This window comes from Passer domesticus, chromosome 2, assembly GCF_036417665.1.
Source record: "Passer domesticus isolate bPasDom1 chromosome 2, bPasDom1.hap1, whole genome shotgun sequence".
Lineage (NCBI taxonomy): Eukaryota > Metazoa > Chordata > Aves > Passeriformes > Passeridae > Passer > Passer domesticus.
The window spans coordinates 112293229-112312475 of record NC_087475.1 but is presented as its reverse complement, the minus strand read 5'-3'; the positions used below and the strand labels follow the sequence as shown (position 1 = coordinate 112312475).

General features: G+C 59.1%; 1 protein-coding gene across 7 annotated transcripts in view; it reads right to left on the bottom strand.

Annotated features, from left to right (window-relative positions):
- Positions 1-19228, bottom strand: part of ARAP1 (ArfGAP with RhoGAP domain, ankyrin repeat and PH domain 1) — a 35325-nt gene extending 16097 nt beyond the window's left edge. For 2 of the 7 annotated variants that reach the window (XM_064410803.1, XM_064410808.1), the window contains exons 1-7: positions 18927-19228; positions 11177-11904; positions 5017-5165; positions 3421-3488; positions 2428-2531; positions 1755-1925; positions 113-182 (exon numbers count right to left, since the gene is read on the bottom strand). In XM_064410803.1, the coding sequence (XP_064266873.1) occupies positions 113-182; positions 1755-1925; positions 2428-2531; positions 3421-3488; positions 5017-5165; positions 11177-11826 (1212 nt within the window). In that variant the 5' untranslated portion in view covers positions 11827-11904; positions 18927-19228. Of the gene's footprint in view, positions 1-112; positions 183-1754; positions 1926-2427; positions 2532-3420; positions 3489-3588; positions 3751-5016; positions 5166-9606; positions 9799-11176; positions 11905-13657; positions 13788-14951; positions 15106-18926 lie in introns of those variants that run through there. The other 5 variants (XM_064410807.1, XM_064410806.1, XM_064410804.1 and 2 more) reach the window with 5 other exon arrangements.
- Between the last annotated feature and the right edge of the window lie 19 nt (positions 19229-19247).

Sequence of the window (19247 nt, the reverse complement as noted above, 5' to 3'; positions counted from 1 at the left end):
CTTGGTACAGCCACATCTCCGAGTTGGGATGCCCAGAGGGAGGTGGCCCTGCTGGGGCAGCTCCTCTGCCACTTTCTCACCCCAAACCCCCAGATCCATCTTCTCCACCCACCTTTTCACTGTCAAAATAGCGGAGGTAGTCAGTGTCAAGCTTCACCCAGCGCTTCTGGTAGATGTAGGACCTGGGAGGGGACCGGAGGGACCCATTGGAGGGGATGCCCTTGAACTCAGGATGATTCTGCTTGCATGTTCACGCCCCAATTGCCAAAAGCCTGGGGCCACCTCGGCATTGATCCTGCCCTGTGTCCCCAGCCCTCAATGTCCCCAGCCCTCCATTCTGACTTGTGTCCCCAGCCCTTGATGTGGTGCTATATCCCCAGTCCTCTATCCTGCACAGGGATAAGAGGCCTGTCCCAGCCAGCCCTTGAAGTCCCCAGCCCTTGATCCTGTGCCCTCATGTTGCTGTTGGGGATAGCAATGGGGACTTCATGCTTTCCTCCAGGCACCAATTAAAACATGGAGCTGAGAACAAGGGCTGCCCCTAACAGCTAGGCAGGATTCAATCCAGGAGACACATTCCAGGAGGGGTCAGTGGCACCAGAGCACGGGGAGAAGCTGTGCATCTCTGTCAGGATGGGGATACAGATGAGAGGCAGGACCCTCTGGGGGTTGGAAGACAGCCCACCAGAGACCCCTTTGCCCTCCCCAGCTGAGAAGGCAGAGCAACCACGCACCACAGGAAAAGGGAGAACACTCTTCAGCCCATAGCTTTAGCATTAGGGATGCAGGAGGAGCCAAGCCCTTTCCAACACAGCTCCAGCAAGCCCTGCCATGCAGCCCCCTACCAGCACTGAACATCCAGGTCCCCCCGTGCTGGTGGGGCTGGGGTCTGTTGTAGCAGCAGGGACATGGCTGCTCAAGGGCTTGTTTACTCAGGAAAAGTTTGCTGGAGCAGTTTCCCAGGGACCTTCCAGCTGCTCTCACTTCCCCAGCAGCACAACTGCTCTGTTGCAAACAGCTGAGCTTCCTCCTCGGTGGAACTGCTGCCTCAGGGCTTACTTGGAGCCCAGATTAAGAAGCTCCCAAACATCCGTCATCACATCTCCTGCTTGATTGTTGCCTCCCAGCTAGTGCAGGGGCTCTTAGGGTGGGCTCCCTGTGCACACTGTGTTGGTTGTGCTCACTGGGCTCACTAGACTCCCTGGGGGATCACTGGCTCCCCATGACTCCCTGCCTTGCTCACCATGGGGCACACAAACACAAACCCAGCACTTCCCCTCTTTTACTGTTGCACCACTCTGACTATCCACCATGAGCCCAGGATCTGGGGCTGCTATCCCATGGGATAGGGGCTATCACCACCTCCTCCTGCAGCAAACCCAGCGATCCCAAATGCACAGCTCAGCCCACACACCCCACCTCATCCCTGACAGCTTCTCTTGTGGTCACCGCTATTCCAGGGCTCCCCCAGAGGAAAAGCAGCTCTTTTCCCAGTGATGAGAGGAAGGTTGAGCTGCAGCCTCCCCTTCTCAGCAAAGTCAGTACAACTGGTGGCACCTGCTCTGAGAAAGACTTTCACCAAAAAAAAGGGTGTTTCTAGCCTAATTCACAGGTTAGAAGGGAGTGGAAGGAACCCCTAGCAATGGATTTTCACCAAAGCAAAAGTACACCCCCATGAGCAGGAATGACAGGTGAGAAAAGGAGGGGACAATTACTCTTCTATGTCACACAGGGACCCCCGGTACATCACTCACCCCTGTGGCGGGTTCTTGTCCAGCCACCCTGCTCTGATGGTGGGTGACAGCAGGCTGGTGGCAGCGGTGCCCTCCATGCTGTCACTGAGTGTGCCGGGGATGCTGCCAGGGAAGGCGTCGGGTGCAGGCGGGTGCAGGCTGGGGTCCCTGTCACTCCAGCTGCTGCCACCACTGGGGATGAGGAGCCGAGGGAGGGGGTTAAGAGCTGGCAGGTCCAGGGAGGGGCTGAGGTTCCCTGGCACGCTTCAGCCTCCCTGTGACCTTCCCTGAGGCGCAGGCAATGCAGGCCAGCTGTATGCAAGCGGGGACACTGGGGACAGTCCCCTCGGTGGAGTCCCAGCGTGTCCCCCAGTCTCAGGGACAGTCCAGGCCTGAGGAAGGGGGACAGGGGCACCCCCAGGACTACAGCCCCAACCCAGTGATGGGCAGAGCTGCTGCCTGCTCACACACACCACACGTGCTCCCACACACAGGTCCTGCACGTGCCCATCTGCGTGCACACCGTGGAGCTGTGCAGACACAAGAGGCCCTGACCTGTGCACTCGCCTGCCCTGCCATGCACAAGAGCTCTCTGCCCGTGCTCACAGCCCCCCACAAACAGAAACACCCCCTGGTACACACACACAGCACCACACGCAGGTGCCCTGCACACAGCACTGCAGCCAAGCTGTACCTGGCAGGGGATGCACTGGGGGGGTCCTCGCCAAACTCATCTTCACTGAAGAGGCTGTTGAAACGCACGGACCGTGGCTGCCCCATCCTGGGCTCAGCATCCTCCTGCAGAGACACACAGGGGTGACATCTCAGGTCTCCTTGGTGCCACCACTGCACCATGAGGGTGCAGGGTGGAGGGAAGGAGAGGAGACACGATGCCATATCACCAGCCCATGCCCAGCTCAATGGGTGCCCACAGTGCCAGGGTGCCCAGGAAGAGGCATGCTGAGGCTCACAGAGAGAGGAAAGTGTAGCCAAGGGAGGAGCTGAACACCAGGATGGTTATTTGTAGCAGCTAAAAATGTCGGAGCTTCATCAGAAATCTGGCATTGCCTCCTTGGCCCTGGTGTTCCCAAGCCAAGGTGGATGGGGGCTTCAGGTGTTCAGGGAGTTCTGCAGCTTCTGGGGCTCCTCAAATCCATCCATTCCCATCCCAGAGAGCGAGGGAGGCACGTGGAAATTCACAATCCAGGGATTACATTCAAGATGCAGTGCTGGAGATGTCTACTAGCACACACTCTGGGCATGTGTGGTGTGCTGCACAGCTGTGGGTGCCCCCCGGAGACCCAGAGGACCCAGTGAATGCTTGGGGGCACTTGGGTGAAACCTGGTGGGTGCTCCCCAGGGACCCTTGAGTCCCAGCACCACTGAAAGACCTGATAGATACTTCTAAAGGACATTGAAGAACCGAGTTCCATCTCTGCGGTTCCAAATCCCATGGGAGACATAATGGGTGCTCCCTGGAAACCCTGGGGTTCCAGCCCCCATGGGAAACCCAGGGGGTACCTCCTAGCAACATGTGGGTGCTCAGTGAAGCAGAAGCCCTCTCTAGCCACTGCCAACATGCTCCTCCAGCCCTAATCAGTATCTCTGGATCATCCCAAGGTACCTGTCCTTAGGGTCAGTCACCCTGCTAGCTCCTGCCCACCTCCAGCCCCATGGTGGGACCAACCTTGGCCATCTCCCCCGTTGGTCTGGCTAGTTCCTCCTCCCACGCCGAGTCCTCGTAGTCTGAGTCATCTGGCAAAGGAGAGGGAAGATGCTGGGAATCAGCTGGGGTGGAACAAGGGGTCCCAATTCCCCCTGCTACCCCAGAGCCCGTGGGGAAGGTGATACAGACATGGCTGGCTTCCCCTTGCTTTGCCCTTGAACAAATAACCACCCCATTCCTGTGATAACAAAGGTTTTATCAAGGAGTTTGCAGGAGAGCTGGGAAAGGGCAAAGTCCTGCGAGTGGCACTTCCCGGCACTGTCGTGACTCTCCTGGCCTCGCCAGAAGGGACCTTGGTGACACCAGCCCCAGCACCATGGCCCCATCCAGGCTCCTGTGTCTCTGCCTGGGAGCTCCTGCTGCTGGGGGTTCCCAGGGGCTTTTTCCACAGCTTGTTTTCCAGGGTGGATTCCCCTCCCTCCTCTCCCATTCCTTATCAGCTCCCGAGCTTGTGCACCGTGGAAATGAGATCCCAGCTGATGATGGGAGCGAGAGATGGTTCCTCTTCACCCAGCACCCACATCAGCAGGAATCCTGGTCAGGATTGTAACTCCACAGGGAACAAGTGGTCCCAGACAGCCTGGCCCTGGCAGACACCCACTCCCAAATCCCACTGAGAATTTGGATCAGATTCCTCCCAAAACCACAACCCAGATGATGGTGTTTGGGCCCTGACAGCAGGCGAGGATGCTCTCAGGCTGCAGGGGCTTGAGGGGAACAGGTAGATGCTCACCTTGGCACCACAGAAACCCCCTGCAAACTCTGCATCCCAGACCCATCAGGGTGGGAGCAGCTTTCCTCTCTGCACCCCCCAACACACAGATAATCTCTGTCCTGATAACCTGTCCACAGCTTCTCCCAGCTTCTGAAACACACCCCAGATCCCAGTTAAACCAGTGCTGCTTCCTGCAGGGCTGCTGGCCTTGAGAGGCACCCAGCACCCCACACAACTCAGCCCTTCCTCTTCCTTCCAGCACAGCCATTCCAGCTGAAGTACAGTCCCAGCAGGACTGCACCCTGAGACCAAACCTTCACCTCCCCATGGGGATCCCCAGCTCAGCATTGCTCCCTGCAGTTGGCTGAGCCCCAGGGACACCCTGAGGATGGGGCTGGGGGATGCAAAGGCATCCTGGGACCCCAGAATCAGGGACATCTGCATTTCACCCCCCTAATAGGTTCACTTTTCCTCTGTGAGTGAGTGTGGGTGCTTCCAGCACCCACAGAAACCTTTGCTCTGCCCTAGGAGAGGCTGCACCCAAACCCCCAGCCCACATCCCCTGAAACTTCCAAGCCAGGTCTTACACCCCTTCCCTGAAGTCCCCTGCTCAGACCTCACCCACCCTAAATCCCCCAGCCCAGGTCTTGCACCCCTGACCTCCCCAGCCCAGAAGGCAAGAAAGGGGACAGAGAAGAAAGAGACCGCAGCAAGGACAGAGGAACAAGCTGACTAGAAGGAAGGCACAGCACCCATGGGATGGGTGCTGATGGACTGGCAGCCAGCTATCCCAAGGCAAGGTTTGTGACAGGGGAAGCGTGGAGAGGCCCCCTTGTACTCACCAAACTCTGGCACGAAGGGCAGGGTGGCCTTGGAGGGCAGTGGTGGTGGCGGCGGCGCTGGCGCCCTGGCGCGAGGCGGGGGAAGCTGGGAGGGCAGGGTGACACCGGGTGCCCTTTCAGGGATGGGCACCTCCTCCTTCACAGGGATGCTGTGGGAGAGAGCAGCAAGAACTCCCTTATGCCAGCCCCTGCTTCACTTCCCAACCCTGACACACCTGCAGGGGGGTCACAGAGGATCCCCAAAAGGGACCAAACCCCAGCAGACCCAGACCCACAAACCAATTCCTAGGACACCACGGTAAAGCCTTTCCTGTGCTTGGGTTATATGACTACTCTTCTAGCCTGGAAATGTTTTCCTGGCATCCAGCCTCACTCCCCTGTGTTTGCTTCACGGCTCAGGATCCTTATCTGACTCTGGGACACCCCAAGCCACCCACATCCTTGAAGCCACATCCCAGAGCAGGTTGTTTTCTTTCCTCCAGTCTAAACAATGGCAGAGTTGCTTCCTTAGCTGGTTTGCAAGTGGCCTTGAGCAGGACGGGGGTCCTAGGGATGCTCTGTACCACCAGCTTCCTTCTGGTGGAGTGAACACTGGAGATCCAGGGTGGCTGCTACAGCAGCAAGAAATCTTGGAAATGGAGCTTCTCCTGGCTCAGTGAGGAATGCCCCCAGCCCCAAAACCTTGACCAGCAAGGAGAGGGACCATGGGGACTGTCCTCCTCTCCACTGAGCCTGAACAGCTGGGCTCAGCCACTCCTACCTCCTGTTCCTTGCTTCCTGCCTTCCTGAGGCTGAAAGGTGACAGGCAATCAATAGAAACCTCTGGGGTAACGGTGTTTTCAAGGGCAGGAAATTAAGAAGTTTCTCCAGGGTATAAAAACACAAGGTACCTTTGAAACATCCCTGAATCCAGGGCAGAGACAGTGGGCAGAATTTCCACCCCAAGCCCCAGGTAGGTGAGCCTCAGGGGACCTGGAGGCTGACACCATCCCCATCCTTGCCCCAGCTATCTCCCACTGCAGCCACAAAAAGGAACAGCTGGTTAGACTGGATATTGGGAAGAAGTTCTTCCCTCTGAGGGTGGTGAGGCCCTGGCACAGGTTGCCCAGAGATGCTGTGACTGCCCCATGCCTGGAAATGTTCAAGTCCAGGTGGGATGGGGCTTTGGAGCAACCTGGTCTAGTGGGAGATGCCCCTCCCTTTGGCAAGAGGGGTGGAACTAAATGAGCTTTAAGGTCCCATCCAATCCAAGCCATTCTGTGATCCCATGATTCCATGGCCAAGGATGCCATCGTCACACATCCCCAAGGATGCTGGGGATGTGCCTCCCAGCACCATGGCTTGTGCACAAGAGCTTTCCCTTAGCTTGGGAGAAGAAACTTCTCCCTGGCTGGAGCAGGAAGCAGGGGAGGATGGGAGTGCTGGCTCTCCCGGGGTCAGCCTGACCTCATTTCTCAGCAGCTATTTCCATGGGAACCAGCCACAACCATCCATACATTAGGGCATGCTGGCAGGGAAGGAGGGGAGCATGGGCAGGGGGGTGTGGGCAGTAGAGCAGCCTGCACTGCTCCCAACACCACCAGGCAGGAGCTGCCGGAGCACCCAGGTGTGCAGAGACCCAGAGACACAGAGGTGACAGTGCACAAGCCACAGAGCCTCCGGCAAGAGCCTGGCTGGGGTCTATATCAGTGCAGCCCCCCAGGATGGTGTTTGCCCCTGGGGTGTGGATGGGGGGCTGCAACAAAAGTCCCATGGCCAGCAGGGAGATGACAAGCCTCAGGCCAGGACAACCCCATCTCCTGGATAGGGACTTCTCAGGAGGGCTTCTGGCTCAGCCCCAGTCCTGTGCAGCCCCTAGCCCCACCATCCCAGGGGGGGATAGCAGGATGGGCACCCAGAGAGCTCAGGCACAAATAACAGCCCAGTTTCCCAAAACACCCTCCCCACTGGTCTACCTGCTCCACCCATCACCATCAGCTGCTGTAGCATCCCTGGGCTTCATGTCCCCCCATGGCTCCATGGGTGGCGTGGGTGCCCCATCACCCCCTGCACTCCCTGGACCCCTATGCAGCCATGCCCAAAGCATGCCAGTCCTGCTCCAGGCAGGGTCTGGCTGGTCCCACCTCTGCCATTAGAGAAGTGGCAAACCAGTGCTTTATGTGCTGTCCCTTATCTGATCAGCACCTTAAATGCCACCCTTTATCTAGGCCTCTCTTCTCAGGGGGGCAGAGAGGGCTGCTCTCCCACAGACACCACCCCAAAGCCACACCTCTGCCCAGGCCACCACCCCTGCCCAGCTCACCCAGCCCTCTGAAAAGGAGTCTTCTGTCATCACTTCCTTGGACATCACTTTCTACAACCCCCTACCAGCTGCTCAGAGGGCTGCTCTAATCCCTAGACCATCTCCTGGGCATGGAGAGGGTGTGCCCCCCCTCACTGTCAGCCTCATCCCACAATTAGGATGCAGACATGCTCATGAGATCCTCTGTGGGCTGTTTAGGTCTGAGCCACCAGTGGCCAAAACTGGCGAGCTCACAGCCCCGCTGCTGGCATTGGGAGGGTGGCATGAAGTCTAGAGCTGCTGAGAGAGAGCTCCCAGTGTTGAACACAGCTGTGCCATCCACCCGTGGGAGGTACAGACAACCCACACCCAGCAGGGTTGGGATGATCCTATCACCTCCTAGCACAGAAATGCTTGGGGTGGCCCAGGGTTGGGGGGGATGGTGAGAACTCAGAGTTGATCATGGCCTGGAGGAAACCACAATATGGCTCTGCAAGCAGCTAGGAGGAAGCGCCAGGGACCACGGCAGCACAGCAGGAAGTGAGGGGAGATGGGTGGATGGTGTCACCCCAGAAATGCCCAGGTCACCTGCTCTGCTCCCAGGCTGTCTGCATACACAGGGGTGCTCCAGCTCTTCCTCAGCCCTCATTCTCAGAGATCCCTCCCCTGTGGGCACTTCCACCTCCACAGGGGGTTATGGTGGGGTCTCATTCCCACCCAGAGACAGGGCCAGACCAATGCAGCTGCCTCACAGCAAAGAGCCCCAGTCCCGGCCTGGATGCAGTGAGCATCACCCTGATGTGGGCAAGTACCATCCAGACCTGGGCAAACATCACCCTGATGTGGGCAAGTGCCATCCAAACCTGGGCAAACATCACCCTGATGTGGGCATCAGCCCAGCATGAGCAAGGATTATCCGGACACGAGCAACCATCAGCCCCAACATGGGCAAGCATCCCCCACTGTTGCTGGTCCTTGGGCAGCCCAGCAGTATCCCCCCCAACCCCAGGCCTTTCATGTTCACAGGACCCAGGTCAGGGGGCAGGAGATGCATTTGGGGCCAACAGCAGCACCCTTTGGCCAGTCACCCATCACTCCAGGCAGCCCCAGTGTGGATAGTTCCCCAAGCTCCCAGCAGATGCTGCCCCACGCATGGAGCCAGGACCCAATACCCACCATAGGGTGACATATCCTGCCCCTCCTGAGTGCACCCCCTGTCCGTGCCAGCTGCCCTGCACCACAGCACCTCCTCCACCCACCCTGGCATGGCCAGGCACCAGCACTGGCCAAAGAGCCATAGGACTATGCAATGGTTTGGTTGGGAAAAGACTTTAAAGCTTATCTCATGCCATGGGCAGGGACATCTACAACCCCACGTTACTCCAAGCCCCACCCTACCCAGCTTTGAACACTTCCAGGGATGGGGCAGCCCCAACTTCTCTGGGCAGCCTGTGCCAGGGCCTCACCACCCTCAGAGAGAAGAATTTCTTAGGAAATAATAGCTCTTTATTTTCAAAACGTTCTCAAAACAAGAACCCACCTGTAGCCAATATATTCCTGGTCATACAGTTAAAGTGACTTTTGAAATCAGAGTTTTGGGGTTCAGCTGGTTAGTTCTGAACTCCCCAACATATCCACACAGTACACATATAACATACATATGGATGCACAGATCTTCTCCTGTATATACTCACTACAGCCTCAGGATCTATGTGAGAAGTATATAAACACACACACACACTCACACCCCCATACGTATTCCCATACCAAGCACCAACACACACATGTGATCTATATGTTATGAGTGCATGACGGCACACCAGGTGCCAGGGCCCTGTGGCCACCCACCTGTGCCACACTGGCACAGACCCCGGGGCTCTGCCACGGTGACCCCAGAGTCCCCCAAGCCCCTGGAGCACTCTGTGTCCAGGGATGCTGTTCAGCCACCGCCGCCGGGCGAGGCCGTATGCCCATCCCGTCCTGAGTCTCAGGGTCCTGCATGCAGCCCCCATGAGACCCCTATGCACCCCCAGATCCCGCGGGGCAGCTCCAGGCGGGAATCCCGGCCTTCGGGGTGCCGTGCCAGGCCGGGCAGCGGCGGTTCCGCGGCGGAACGCCCGATCCCGGGGCGGCAGCAGGAACCGGGACACCCGCACCGCCCGCGGGCACGCAGGCCGGGGCAGGAAACGCCGCTGGAGCCGGCGGAGCCACAGGCGCACCCGGCAGCGCTCGATCCCATCCCAAACCCCCTCGGCCCGGCCCCGCCGGCTGCTCCCGTGCGGCACACACTGCCAGCCGTGCCCCCCTACCTGGGCAGGTGACGGGAACCACGGTGGGACCGCTCGGCACCGCGGGGAGGGCTGCGGGAGGCCGGCGGGGAGCGGAGCTTCTCGCCCCGGCACTTCCTCTGCACTGGCTAAAACAGCAAGACTTCCTGAGATGGCCGAAGCGGCGGCATGTCGAACACCGAACCCTCAAATCCTCGGGAAGAACCCGCGGCACGGCCGGCATCAAACAGCCAGCACGGATGGCGCTGAACCCGCGGCACAGCTGGCACCCAGCCAGCACAGCTGGCACCAAACCAGCACAGCTGGCATCAAGCCAGCACAGTTGGCACAGCGTGCCCCAAAGTGGCAGCCATCGGCCTCATCGTGCTCGGGCAGCTTCCTGGCCAGGGCAGGATGGAGAGTGGCTCCGGGAGGATTTGGGTGACTATCTCGCGGCAGAAATGCAGTGGTGGGAAGAGCTCCTGGCGTGCCAGGATGGACACTGTTGATCTGAACTCCAAGGAGCCCCGGGGACAGGTGCTGCCCACCCCATGGCATGCCAGCCCCCCACATGAGCTGCCTGAGCCCCCTCCCGCGCTCAGCATCCCAGCAGGTAGGGGTCAGAGCAGGGGCAGAGGGATCACCTCCACCCACCTTACCACAAAAGGCCCATTGGGACATGGGGGTGGGAAGTTGGAGGGGAAACCCAGCCGCCCCCCTCCCATTCTCATCCTGACTACGCACATCCAGCACCATCAGTCCAGCTGGATGGTCCCATCCGGCACCATCAGTCAGAACAAACCCAGCCCTCGCTCCCAGGACCCACCTCAGGAGACCAGCTAGAATCCCCGGCTCCAGGAGTATATCCCTTAGAGCCAGTGGGTCCTGGAGAAGTTGCAGGGAAGGACTCCTGGGGTGGGAGGGACCACACAAGCTTGGTGACATTCCCCCGCCTCATCCTGGGAGGATGCTGGCATCCAGGAGCTTGTCTGCCCGCTGCAAACTGCACTCCCAGTCCTCACTCCATATCTGCCTGTGCTCTGCAGGATTTGGGAGCGTGCTGAGTGGGTTGGGACATGAAAGGGGGGGCTGCAAGTGCTGCTGTCCTGAAATTCCAGCCTGCTCCCATGTCATCTGGCCACAGCAGCTGGCAGCAGCTTTGCCCCATGTTCCCTGTGCCCGGCAGTTCATTGTCTGTGTGTTAAGAGTTCCTCAGGCTTCAGCACTGCCTACACTGCAGGTGGGGGGAAGGCAGGGCTCTACATTGTTGCAGGGATTGCACTCCAGCCCATGCCAGGCAGGGCTGACCTGGGTGATTGGGATGATCAGGGTGGATACATCCAGATAGAGCCAAAATTAATATTTCAGCACCCCCCGCCCTGGTGCTGGTAGCCCAGGGAAATGTGCTGTGGCCTGGGGCAGGAGTACCCCCATGGGACATGCTGGGGCTGGGGGTACCCCCAGGAGATGTGCTAAGGTCTGGGGAGAGCATAGGTACCCCAGGGAACCCACATCGTGACCCCGAGGGTCCCACCCACATCACAGCAGCCCCCCACACAGACCCAGTCACCTTGGGGCATCCCCAAGCCCATGCCCCTGCCACCCCCCTTACCTCCTCTGGGACACAGCCCTGGGGGGCAGCACGGGGGGACGGTCAGGCAGTGGGGGGCTCTTCAGGCTCTGGCACTTGGTTTCCATTTGGTGTCGCTTGGCCGGCAGTGGCGGCAGTGGGGGTCTCGCCCCAGGGGCTGGTGGAGAGGGGTCCTCCAGGGCCGGGAGATGGCTGCAGGATGCAGGGGGGTGCTCGGGGCTGTCCCCCAATAGTGGTGCTGAGAATTTGAGGGGAGGGCGGCAGCCCACCCTCGGTGGGATGGGTGGGGGCAGCGGGGTGAAGCTTGCAGCCCTGTCTGGCTCCAGCAGCGGGGTCCCACCGGGCACTGGCGGGCCCCGGGGCTCCAGCTGCTCCGGCCCTGCTGCAGTGCCCAGGCGGAAGATGTGGCGTTTCATGGGGACAGGTTTGGTGGCAGGGGGCTGGTGGGTCCCAGCGGGCAGTGGGGCCTCAGCAAAGGCTTTCTGCAGCCCCAGGAGGATGCGGCGGCGGTGGCCGGGCAGCAGCACCCCAAGGCGGGTGAGCCCCTCGTCCGTCAGAGCCCGGCAGTCCCACACTGAGCACAGCCCGTTTTGCTGGAAGTTCTCCACATACTGGTCGAGGTGGAAGGCGGAAAGCCAGGCGGCCACCGGCAGAGATCCCTCCTCCTCCATGGCAGGGGGCTGGCCACAGAAACCTGCACCACTCAGTGCATCTTCTGTTGCCAGCAAGGCTCAGGATGACATCAGGACCTGGGAATGGAGACAACAGGATCAGGATCAGTCCCAAAACACACACCAGGTGAAGCCTGGAGTCCCAAAACCAACATTCTCAATGAAGCAACCTGGTTTTCCTATGGCTGTGTCCCCCGGATCATCCAGTCCTGAACTGGGGGGCTGCAGGAGTGTGGAAATGCTGGAGGGTCCCAATTTAGGCATTGAAACATAGAGGCCATCCCTTTAGAGATAAAGTCTCCATGGGGCCCCATCTTGGTCCCAGGGGGTGACATTTGGGCTGTGGGACAGAGAAGTAGGGGATTATCCACATTGGGTGGATAATCAGGGAATATGCCTGACTATGCACGATTCAAAGGCAGGGGAGCTGTTGGCTGCACCTCAGGGCTGTCACCCTCCAGGATGCAGCTCCTCTGGTTTACAGCAGCAAGCCAGGATAGAGTGACATGGACAGTTGGATCCAGAAGGCTGTCCCCTCTCCCAGGCTGTCCCTATCACAGCCACTGGCAGGGTGCTGTCACTGGAGCCCCCAGCCCAAACCACACCAAACCCCTCCTCACAGACCATATGCCCACCATGGCATTGCTCCCAGCTCCAGAGCCCTGTCTGTCCTTGGCATTGCTCTAGCATGGCACCACACCCTGGAGTGCTGGCAGAGCACCTGTGCAGCACCCTTGGTGCACACACCTAGCAGAGTGCCCTCGTGGCATCCACAGCTTGAGACGTGGGGCTCACCTGGTGTCCCAGCTCCTGCCGCAGAACACCCATCCCACACCCTGCTGTTGGCAGGGCAAATCCCTGTTATCCCAACAAGCAGCAGATGGGATACCCTGCCCTTCCCACCCACCAGCATCATGGCCTCAGCAGGCTCCAGGCAGGAAGCAGATCCCGTCATGCTGGCACACACAGCACTGCTCGTGACGTCGGCACCATGTTATGTTGTGTTTGCTGGAGGTTTTTCTAGACCTGCTAAGAAGGAGCCAGAGGATTTCCTGGAGCTGTAAATAGGCCAGTCTGCTCTGCTGTCAGAGTCACATTTGCTGTGACTCAGGCAGGTCCTCGGCAGCGCTTGCGGTTTCGGTGCAAAGTGCACAGCTGAGCAAGGCTCGCTCTCAGCCCGGCACTAACGGGACCCTGCCGAGCCTCAGGCACCATGGGGTCCCTCAGCCAGTGACCCCTACACCTCGAGACACCAGCATCTCAGTGGTGCTGCCAGGATGTGGCCACAGTGCCACTTCCCTGGCACTTCCAGGTACAGTTTGGCTTTGCTTCGGGCTTGAAGGACCAAGTGTCCAAGGAAGGAGCAACAGGGACTCAGGGCTGGCTGACCCCTGTGGCTCCTTGCCGGCAGCACCAGAGAAATCAGCAGCACCTAGGACCCAGAACGGGTCCCAGCAATCCCAACCAGCACCACAAAAATCCCTGAATCAGAATAAAATTCTATCTTCCACCTCCACACCTAGAAAGTCCTCATCTATTACTGAAAATGGATAAGTGATTGGAAAAGTGTGGTGACATTGCTGTCACCACATCCCAGTGACACCAGCACAGGAGGGCTCAACCCCAGCTGGGCACAGGCTCTGGAGGAGCAGAGGGAAACACAGTGACACCAGTATGGGGCTCCCACAAATGCCCCCTGTCCTGGCTAGAGCCAAGGAATCACCATCAGTGTCACCCACTGACACCAGTGCCAACATCCCCTGCTGTGCCAGGACACTGATGCAGTGGTGGGACACGCCTATCAGGAAGGGACAGCTGCACCAGCACTCACCACTGGCGCTGTCCCAGCACTCTCTGGGATGGCTGAGGGCCCTCCTTGCTGCTCACCGGGGACGGAGATGGGGACACAACTCCAGCGAGGGAAGTGCAGGGTCCCCGGTGTGCCAGGCTGGCAGCTCCCCGTTGCTTCAGGCCCTTTGCCCTCTCCAAGTAAATAATTCATCAGGCCTTTGCTAGGTTCCCTCCTTCAGTCATTAATCATTTAACCCCTGTGCTAAACAAGATGAGGATATTCCAGAAGCAAAACCAAGACAGGGAGATGCCATAACCCAGCTGCCTGCTAGGGTTTGGGGGGTAACTCTGGCTGTGGCCCCTGCCAAGCACAAATCCTCCCAGTGCTGACCCACTGCATTCCTCCCCAGGATTAGGCAACACCACAGGGGCTGTTTTGTAAGAGACTTAAAGGCTGGACACATGGTGTGAGGAGGGAACGGCAAGGGCTGCCAGCACCCTGGCACTGTGGCTGGTGCTCTGGGGGGATAAGTTAGGATGCCAAATAAATAAACGAGGAGCAGACCCCTCAGCCCCATCCCAAACCCACACAGCCCTCACTCTCCCAGTGCTGGGGACAAAGGATCTGGGGAGGCCTGGTGCTGGTTCCCTTTTTCTGGCCAAGGGGCTCGGCAAACCCCTCCATTCCCAAACTTGGGTGTTGGCTGCTTTTCTGGGGGCTTCTGCAGCTACCCCAGCCCACCTCAGATGCCCTCAGCTCAAGAGAGCATTTGGGATGCATCTCTTCCCCCAGCAGAGCTGGGCATCCTGGCCCAGGAAGTAGCCCCCCGTGATGCAGGGGTGTGCCCACCCTTCTCCCACTGCATCCCACCACTCTCTCAGGGCCGTGGGCACTGATGAGGGCTGGGTGTGTTCAATTAAGGAGCTGTGTATGCCATGGAAGCTATGGGCTCTGGCTGGAAGTGACGGGTGAGCCTTCACTGGCTCCAGCTTCCCCTGGGTAATCAATGTTACCCCTAAGGACATGCCAGCAATCGAGTAGTGTGACCAGGGCCATCAGTATGTCACTGACAGAGCTGCACTCAGCACCCAAGCACCAGGTAATAAAGTGGTGGCCATCCCACAGCTCTTCCCTGCCTGTCCCTTCCATGGCACCCGGAACAGTGGCCATGAGCCTGGAAAATCCAGCACAGGAGCCCTGCTGGGTGTCTGGCACCCACTTGATAGATCCAGTTCCCACTGCAATTCTTCCTCCATTGTAGGCACACCCTGCCTGCACGCCACGTTCCCCTTCCCCAGGTCTGTGGGCTCATTAATCAAGGAAAGCTAATTACCAGCAGCACAGGGTCCCTCGGCTCAGCAGAAGGAGGCGGCCAGCCTGCCTGTGGTCCAGCCGGCGCGGTGGAGGTTTGCCAAGGGGTCTCTGCCCGCCCCAGGACTTCCTCAAACGCCGCCTCAGCAATGGGAACTTTCCGGAAAGCCGAGCGGAGCCGTGAGCTAGGATGTGGTGCAACAGCCACCGCAGGCCCAGCAGAACCGTGAGGCCTCAGTGCGGCGATGTGCTGACCACAGCTGCCATGAGGGACAAGAAGGCCGGGTCCTGAGGCCGTGTGAGCCCTGGGTGACAGAAGGACGGGGCAGGGCTCTCAGGAGAGGAAGGAAGAGCCAGGCAGGGTGATCTCTGGGAAGTGAGAGCTCAGCACTACTGCGGCAAGAACCAGGTACCAAGGACAGGGCGTTGTGGGGCAGCAGGACAAGCCAAACTCTGGCTGCTGGACAAGCAGGCACATGGCTGCCATGTCCCAACACCCGGGACTCCTGTGGATTCCCAGAGAGGGCAGCAAGCTGTTACTCACCAGCATTCCTGTGGGCACAGGGGACAGAGCCAAGTGGCAGAAGGACCTGTGGGAACAGGGCTGGCCACAGTGGGAAGGGGCTTCTTCAGCCACCAAGCTCCAGCAGCACTGGGCAACCAGACTCACAACACAGCAATTTTTACCCTTTCCTGCCGAAATTAAGAAGAGACCCTCAGACAAAGGGCCACGGCCAGCCAGAATGAGGCCAATGTCACCAGTGTCCCTGCTGGATCCGGGGGGTGAATGTGATGTCCCCAGCAGACCTTCCAGGGCTACCACAGATTCCCCACCCAGCTGGGAATCAAAAGCACCACATCCTCACCCCGAAAGTGCCCAAGCAGAATGCTCAGCAGGCAGGGATTATCCCAGAGCAAACGAAGGGTCCCAGGACAGCACCCAGCACTCCACAGACCCCTTCCCACCCAAACCCTCCACACTCCACCTCAGTGGGTGCCCATCTGCTCAGCAGCACCCAAGATATTTTCTGGGAGGGTGAGGCTTTTTCATTTTCAAGATCTTCTCAGCCAAAGAAATTGCAAATGATATTCAACCCCCCCCCCAGGCGCTGTGCAGGGATCAAGTTCAGGCTTGTGGAATCACAATCCAGGGGTGGTATTGCTTCTCTGGAGCCTCCTCCCTCTGCCATGAGTTCCCATTTCCAGGTGGTTCATGTGAAGAAGCCAGAGGGTGCCCAGCCCCCCTGTTTGGGGGCCTGAGGGCTCACACACACACATCAGGGTGTGCCCCGACAGGAGAACTGCCCCAGGTTCCTCTGCATGCAGATGGAGGGTGTGTTACATAGAGGTGGAAGGTGGGCAGTGATGAGGTGGGTGAGAAGTTAGGGACAAGGGGGCAAGAAAACTGAGGGTTCCTCGTTTCCCTGAGGTCCCACCTGCATTCCCCTTCCCCCATGGAAGTAAAACCTGGGAAGGTGAAACAGGTCCCAGACTGTGGCGCCAACAAACAGATGAGTTTGCATCAGCAAACAGCATTCCCTTCCAAAGCGTTGCTGCCTGCCTCACAAATCTAGCCAGAAAGGGGGCTAATACAGACAGAAATTAGCAAATACAGTCAAAAAAGTGGTAAATCCAACCAGAAATGGGGAAATCCAGCCAGAAAAGGGGTAAACACATCTGGCAATGCTGTCGCTACCCACTGAGTTCCACTGGAATGCTCTCAGCTCCTGACACACTTTATGGAAGCTGCCAGCAAACTGGGTCAGGAAGCCAAACCCCACGTGCACAGCCACCCCAGAGGAGCCCCAGTGTCCCAGGGTCTGGTGTTGCTGGGGGGGCTGTGCCAACAGCCTGGCTGCAGAGGATGGGTGCCTGATGGGTCCCCCGGGAAGCACGGCACCTCCTTCCTCCGTGAGAAATCAGCCCCATCACCCGACGTCAGCACTAAAACCGTGCAGGTCCCTGTTTCACTTTCCCGTAAGTGGGAAGTGAAAGTGTCATCGGGAAGGGGTGACCCCTCCCACTGTGGGTGGGGTGTACCCTTTTCCAGCCCTGATGCCCTCCAGCCTCCTCTTCATGCTCACTGGGGTGCAACTCTAGCCCATGCTGTCCCCAACAGCAGGGTCACACCATACCAGGGCCATCCCCTGGATCCCCCTGGCCACCACAGCACTGCAGACAAGCCAAGCCAGGGGATGCTGCAGCAGGGACAGAAGTACAGGGACCACCAACCACACACACCCACCCCCAGTTTGTAAATGACTTTCTACACAGCCAGGCTCTCCCCGATCTGTAGATTCAGGGGACCCATCTGCAAAGCGTCCCCAAGCATCAAACCCCCCACAGCCACAGAGTCCTGCCACAGGAGCTGCATCACTCCCTGCCTCCCACAAGACACCCCCAAAATCTCAAGGGCTCACCTTGTTCTGAGGCTAAGTTCTGGCAGCAAATACCCCTATCCCTGATGTCCTGGCTGTGGCCCATAATAACGCATCCCCAGTAGCTGCTGGAGCATCCCAAGAAAACCACCATAAGCTCTTGGGGGAGCTTTCCTTGCTACCTTTCTCCCAGCACCCCAGAATAGCCACCCACCCCTAGCACTCCCAAAATTGGTTTTTGGGGCTGAGCCCACAGATCAGAATTGCTGTCCCTGCAATGGTGCTAGACCTAGGAACGCCCCGTGCAGGTGCAGCCCGTGGGCACCCCAAACACCAACCCGAGGGTCCCAGCAGTGTGAAGGTGTCCCATGGAACCAGCTTGCCATTACTGGAGGACAAAGCAACCACCATCCCAGTTCCAGCTGCACAGCACTGGCAAAGCTCCAGGCCTCACCAGACAGACGGGGAAGCAGTGAGGAAGAGGAGGAGGAAAGCAAGGGAAGCCCACGACCAGCATCACCTGGCATCTGGCTGCTATTGGTGGTGGTTGGCGTGGCACAGGCATTGCTGGCAGGGGCCCTGGCACAGCCGCAGCTGACGCTGTTTTTTGGCTATGAACAGGGACAGGCCAGATCCCCAGCAGAAAACAAATCTGCCAGCTGGGCCCTCAGGGTCCCCTTTGCCCAGCTTCACCCCTGGCATCGGCAGCACAACCACCCAGGATCCCCCAACACGTCACTCACCCCAGCCGGGCAGTAGGACCCCTGCAGTGGCACAGGAACGAGAGCTACCAGCAATGCCAGGGCTCCCTGGAGACTGGGACCGAGCTGGGTTATACTGGGGCTGAGCTGGGGTCTGCTCAGGGGAGCTGGGATATACTGGGGTTAAGCTGAGGTGTGCTGGTATTGAGCTGGGAAGTGTTGGGGTGAATTGGAATATACTAGGGAGGAGCTGGAATGTGCTGGGGGGAGCTGGGGAATACTGGGATTAAACTGGGATGAACTGGGATTGAGCTGGGATGTGCTGGGGTATACTGGGATTTAGTGGGGGTGCACTGGGAATGAGTTGGGGTCTGCTTGGGGCAGCTGGGGGACACCTGGGGAGTAGCAGGGCTCAGCTGGAGCGCACTGGGGTTGAGCTGGGATTGAACTCGGCTGTGCTGGGGGCGAGCTGGAGTCTGCCGGGGGGAGAACTGGGGTCTCCTGGGGGGAAGCTGGAGCATACTGGAATTGAAGCAGGGTGGAGCTGGGATGTACTGGGATTGCGCTGGGGGGGGAACTGGAGCGTATTGCATTCGAGCTGAGAGCGAGCTGGGGCACACTGGAATTTGGCTGGGGGGTACCGGGGCTGAGCTGGGGTACACTGGGCTAGAGTACCCCAGTCGGGGGGGCTGGGGGGGCACACCACTGTCACAGCTGAGCCGGGGAACAATCCATACTCCCCCCACCGCCCCAGCAGCTCCCAGTATCGCCAGTACCCCCGCCCAGGGACCCACAGAAACACGTGGAAAGAAACAGGACCTGCCGGGGGGAGAAGCCGCGCTGAGAAGGCGCAGTGCCCCCCGCCGCCCCCCGCCCAAGCCGGGGCTGCCCCTCCAGCCCCCCCGGAGCACCCTGTACCTCTGTCCGCTGCCAGCGGCGGCTCCCAGAGGATGCCGGGGCGCTTCCCGGGGCGGGGGCACTCCGGGCCCCCCTTGCCAGGCCCGGGCTTGTTCCCGCACGGAGCTTTGGCTGCCTCATGGAAACAGGATTCAAGGGGAAGACTGCCAGGACTTTCCCCCAAAAAAAAAAAAATAATAAGTGGGTTGTGTGGGGGGTTCTTGCCGCCCCACACAATTCCCAAGGTCTTAGTGGGGGGTAAGAAGGAGAGTGGGAGGGCTTGGGGACGCAGAGGGGATGTGGGGTGTCCATAGCCAGCCCTCACGGCTGCCCAGCCTGGGA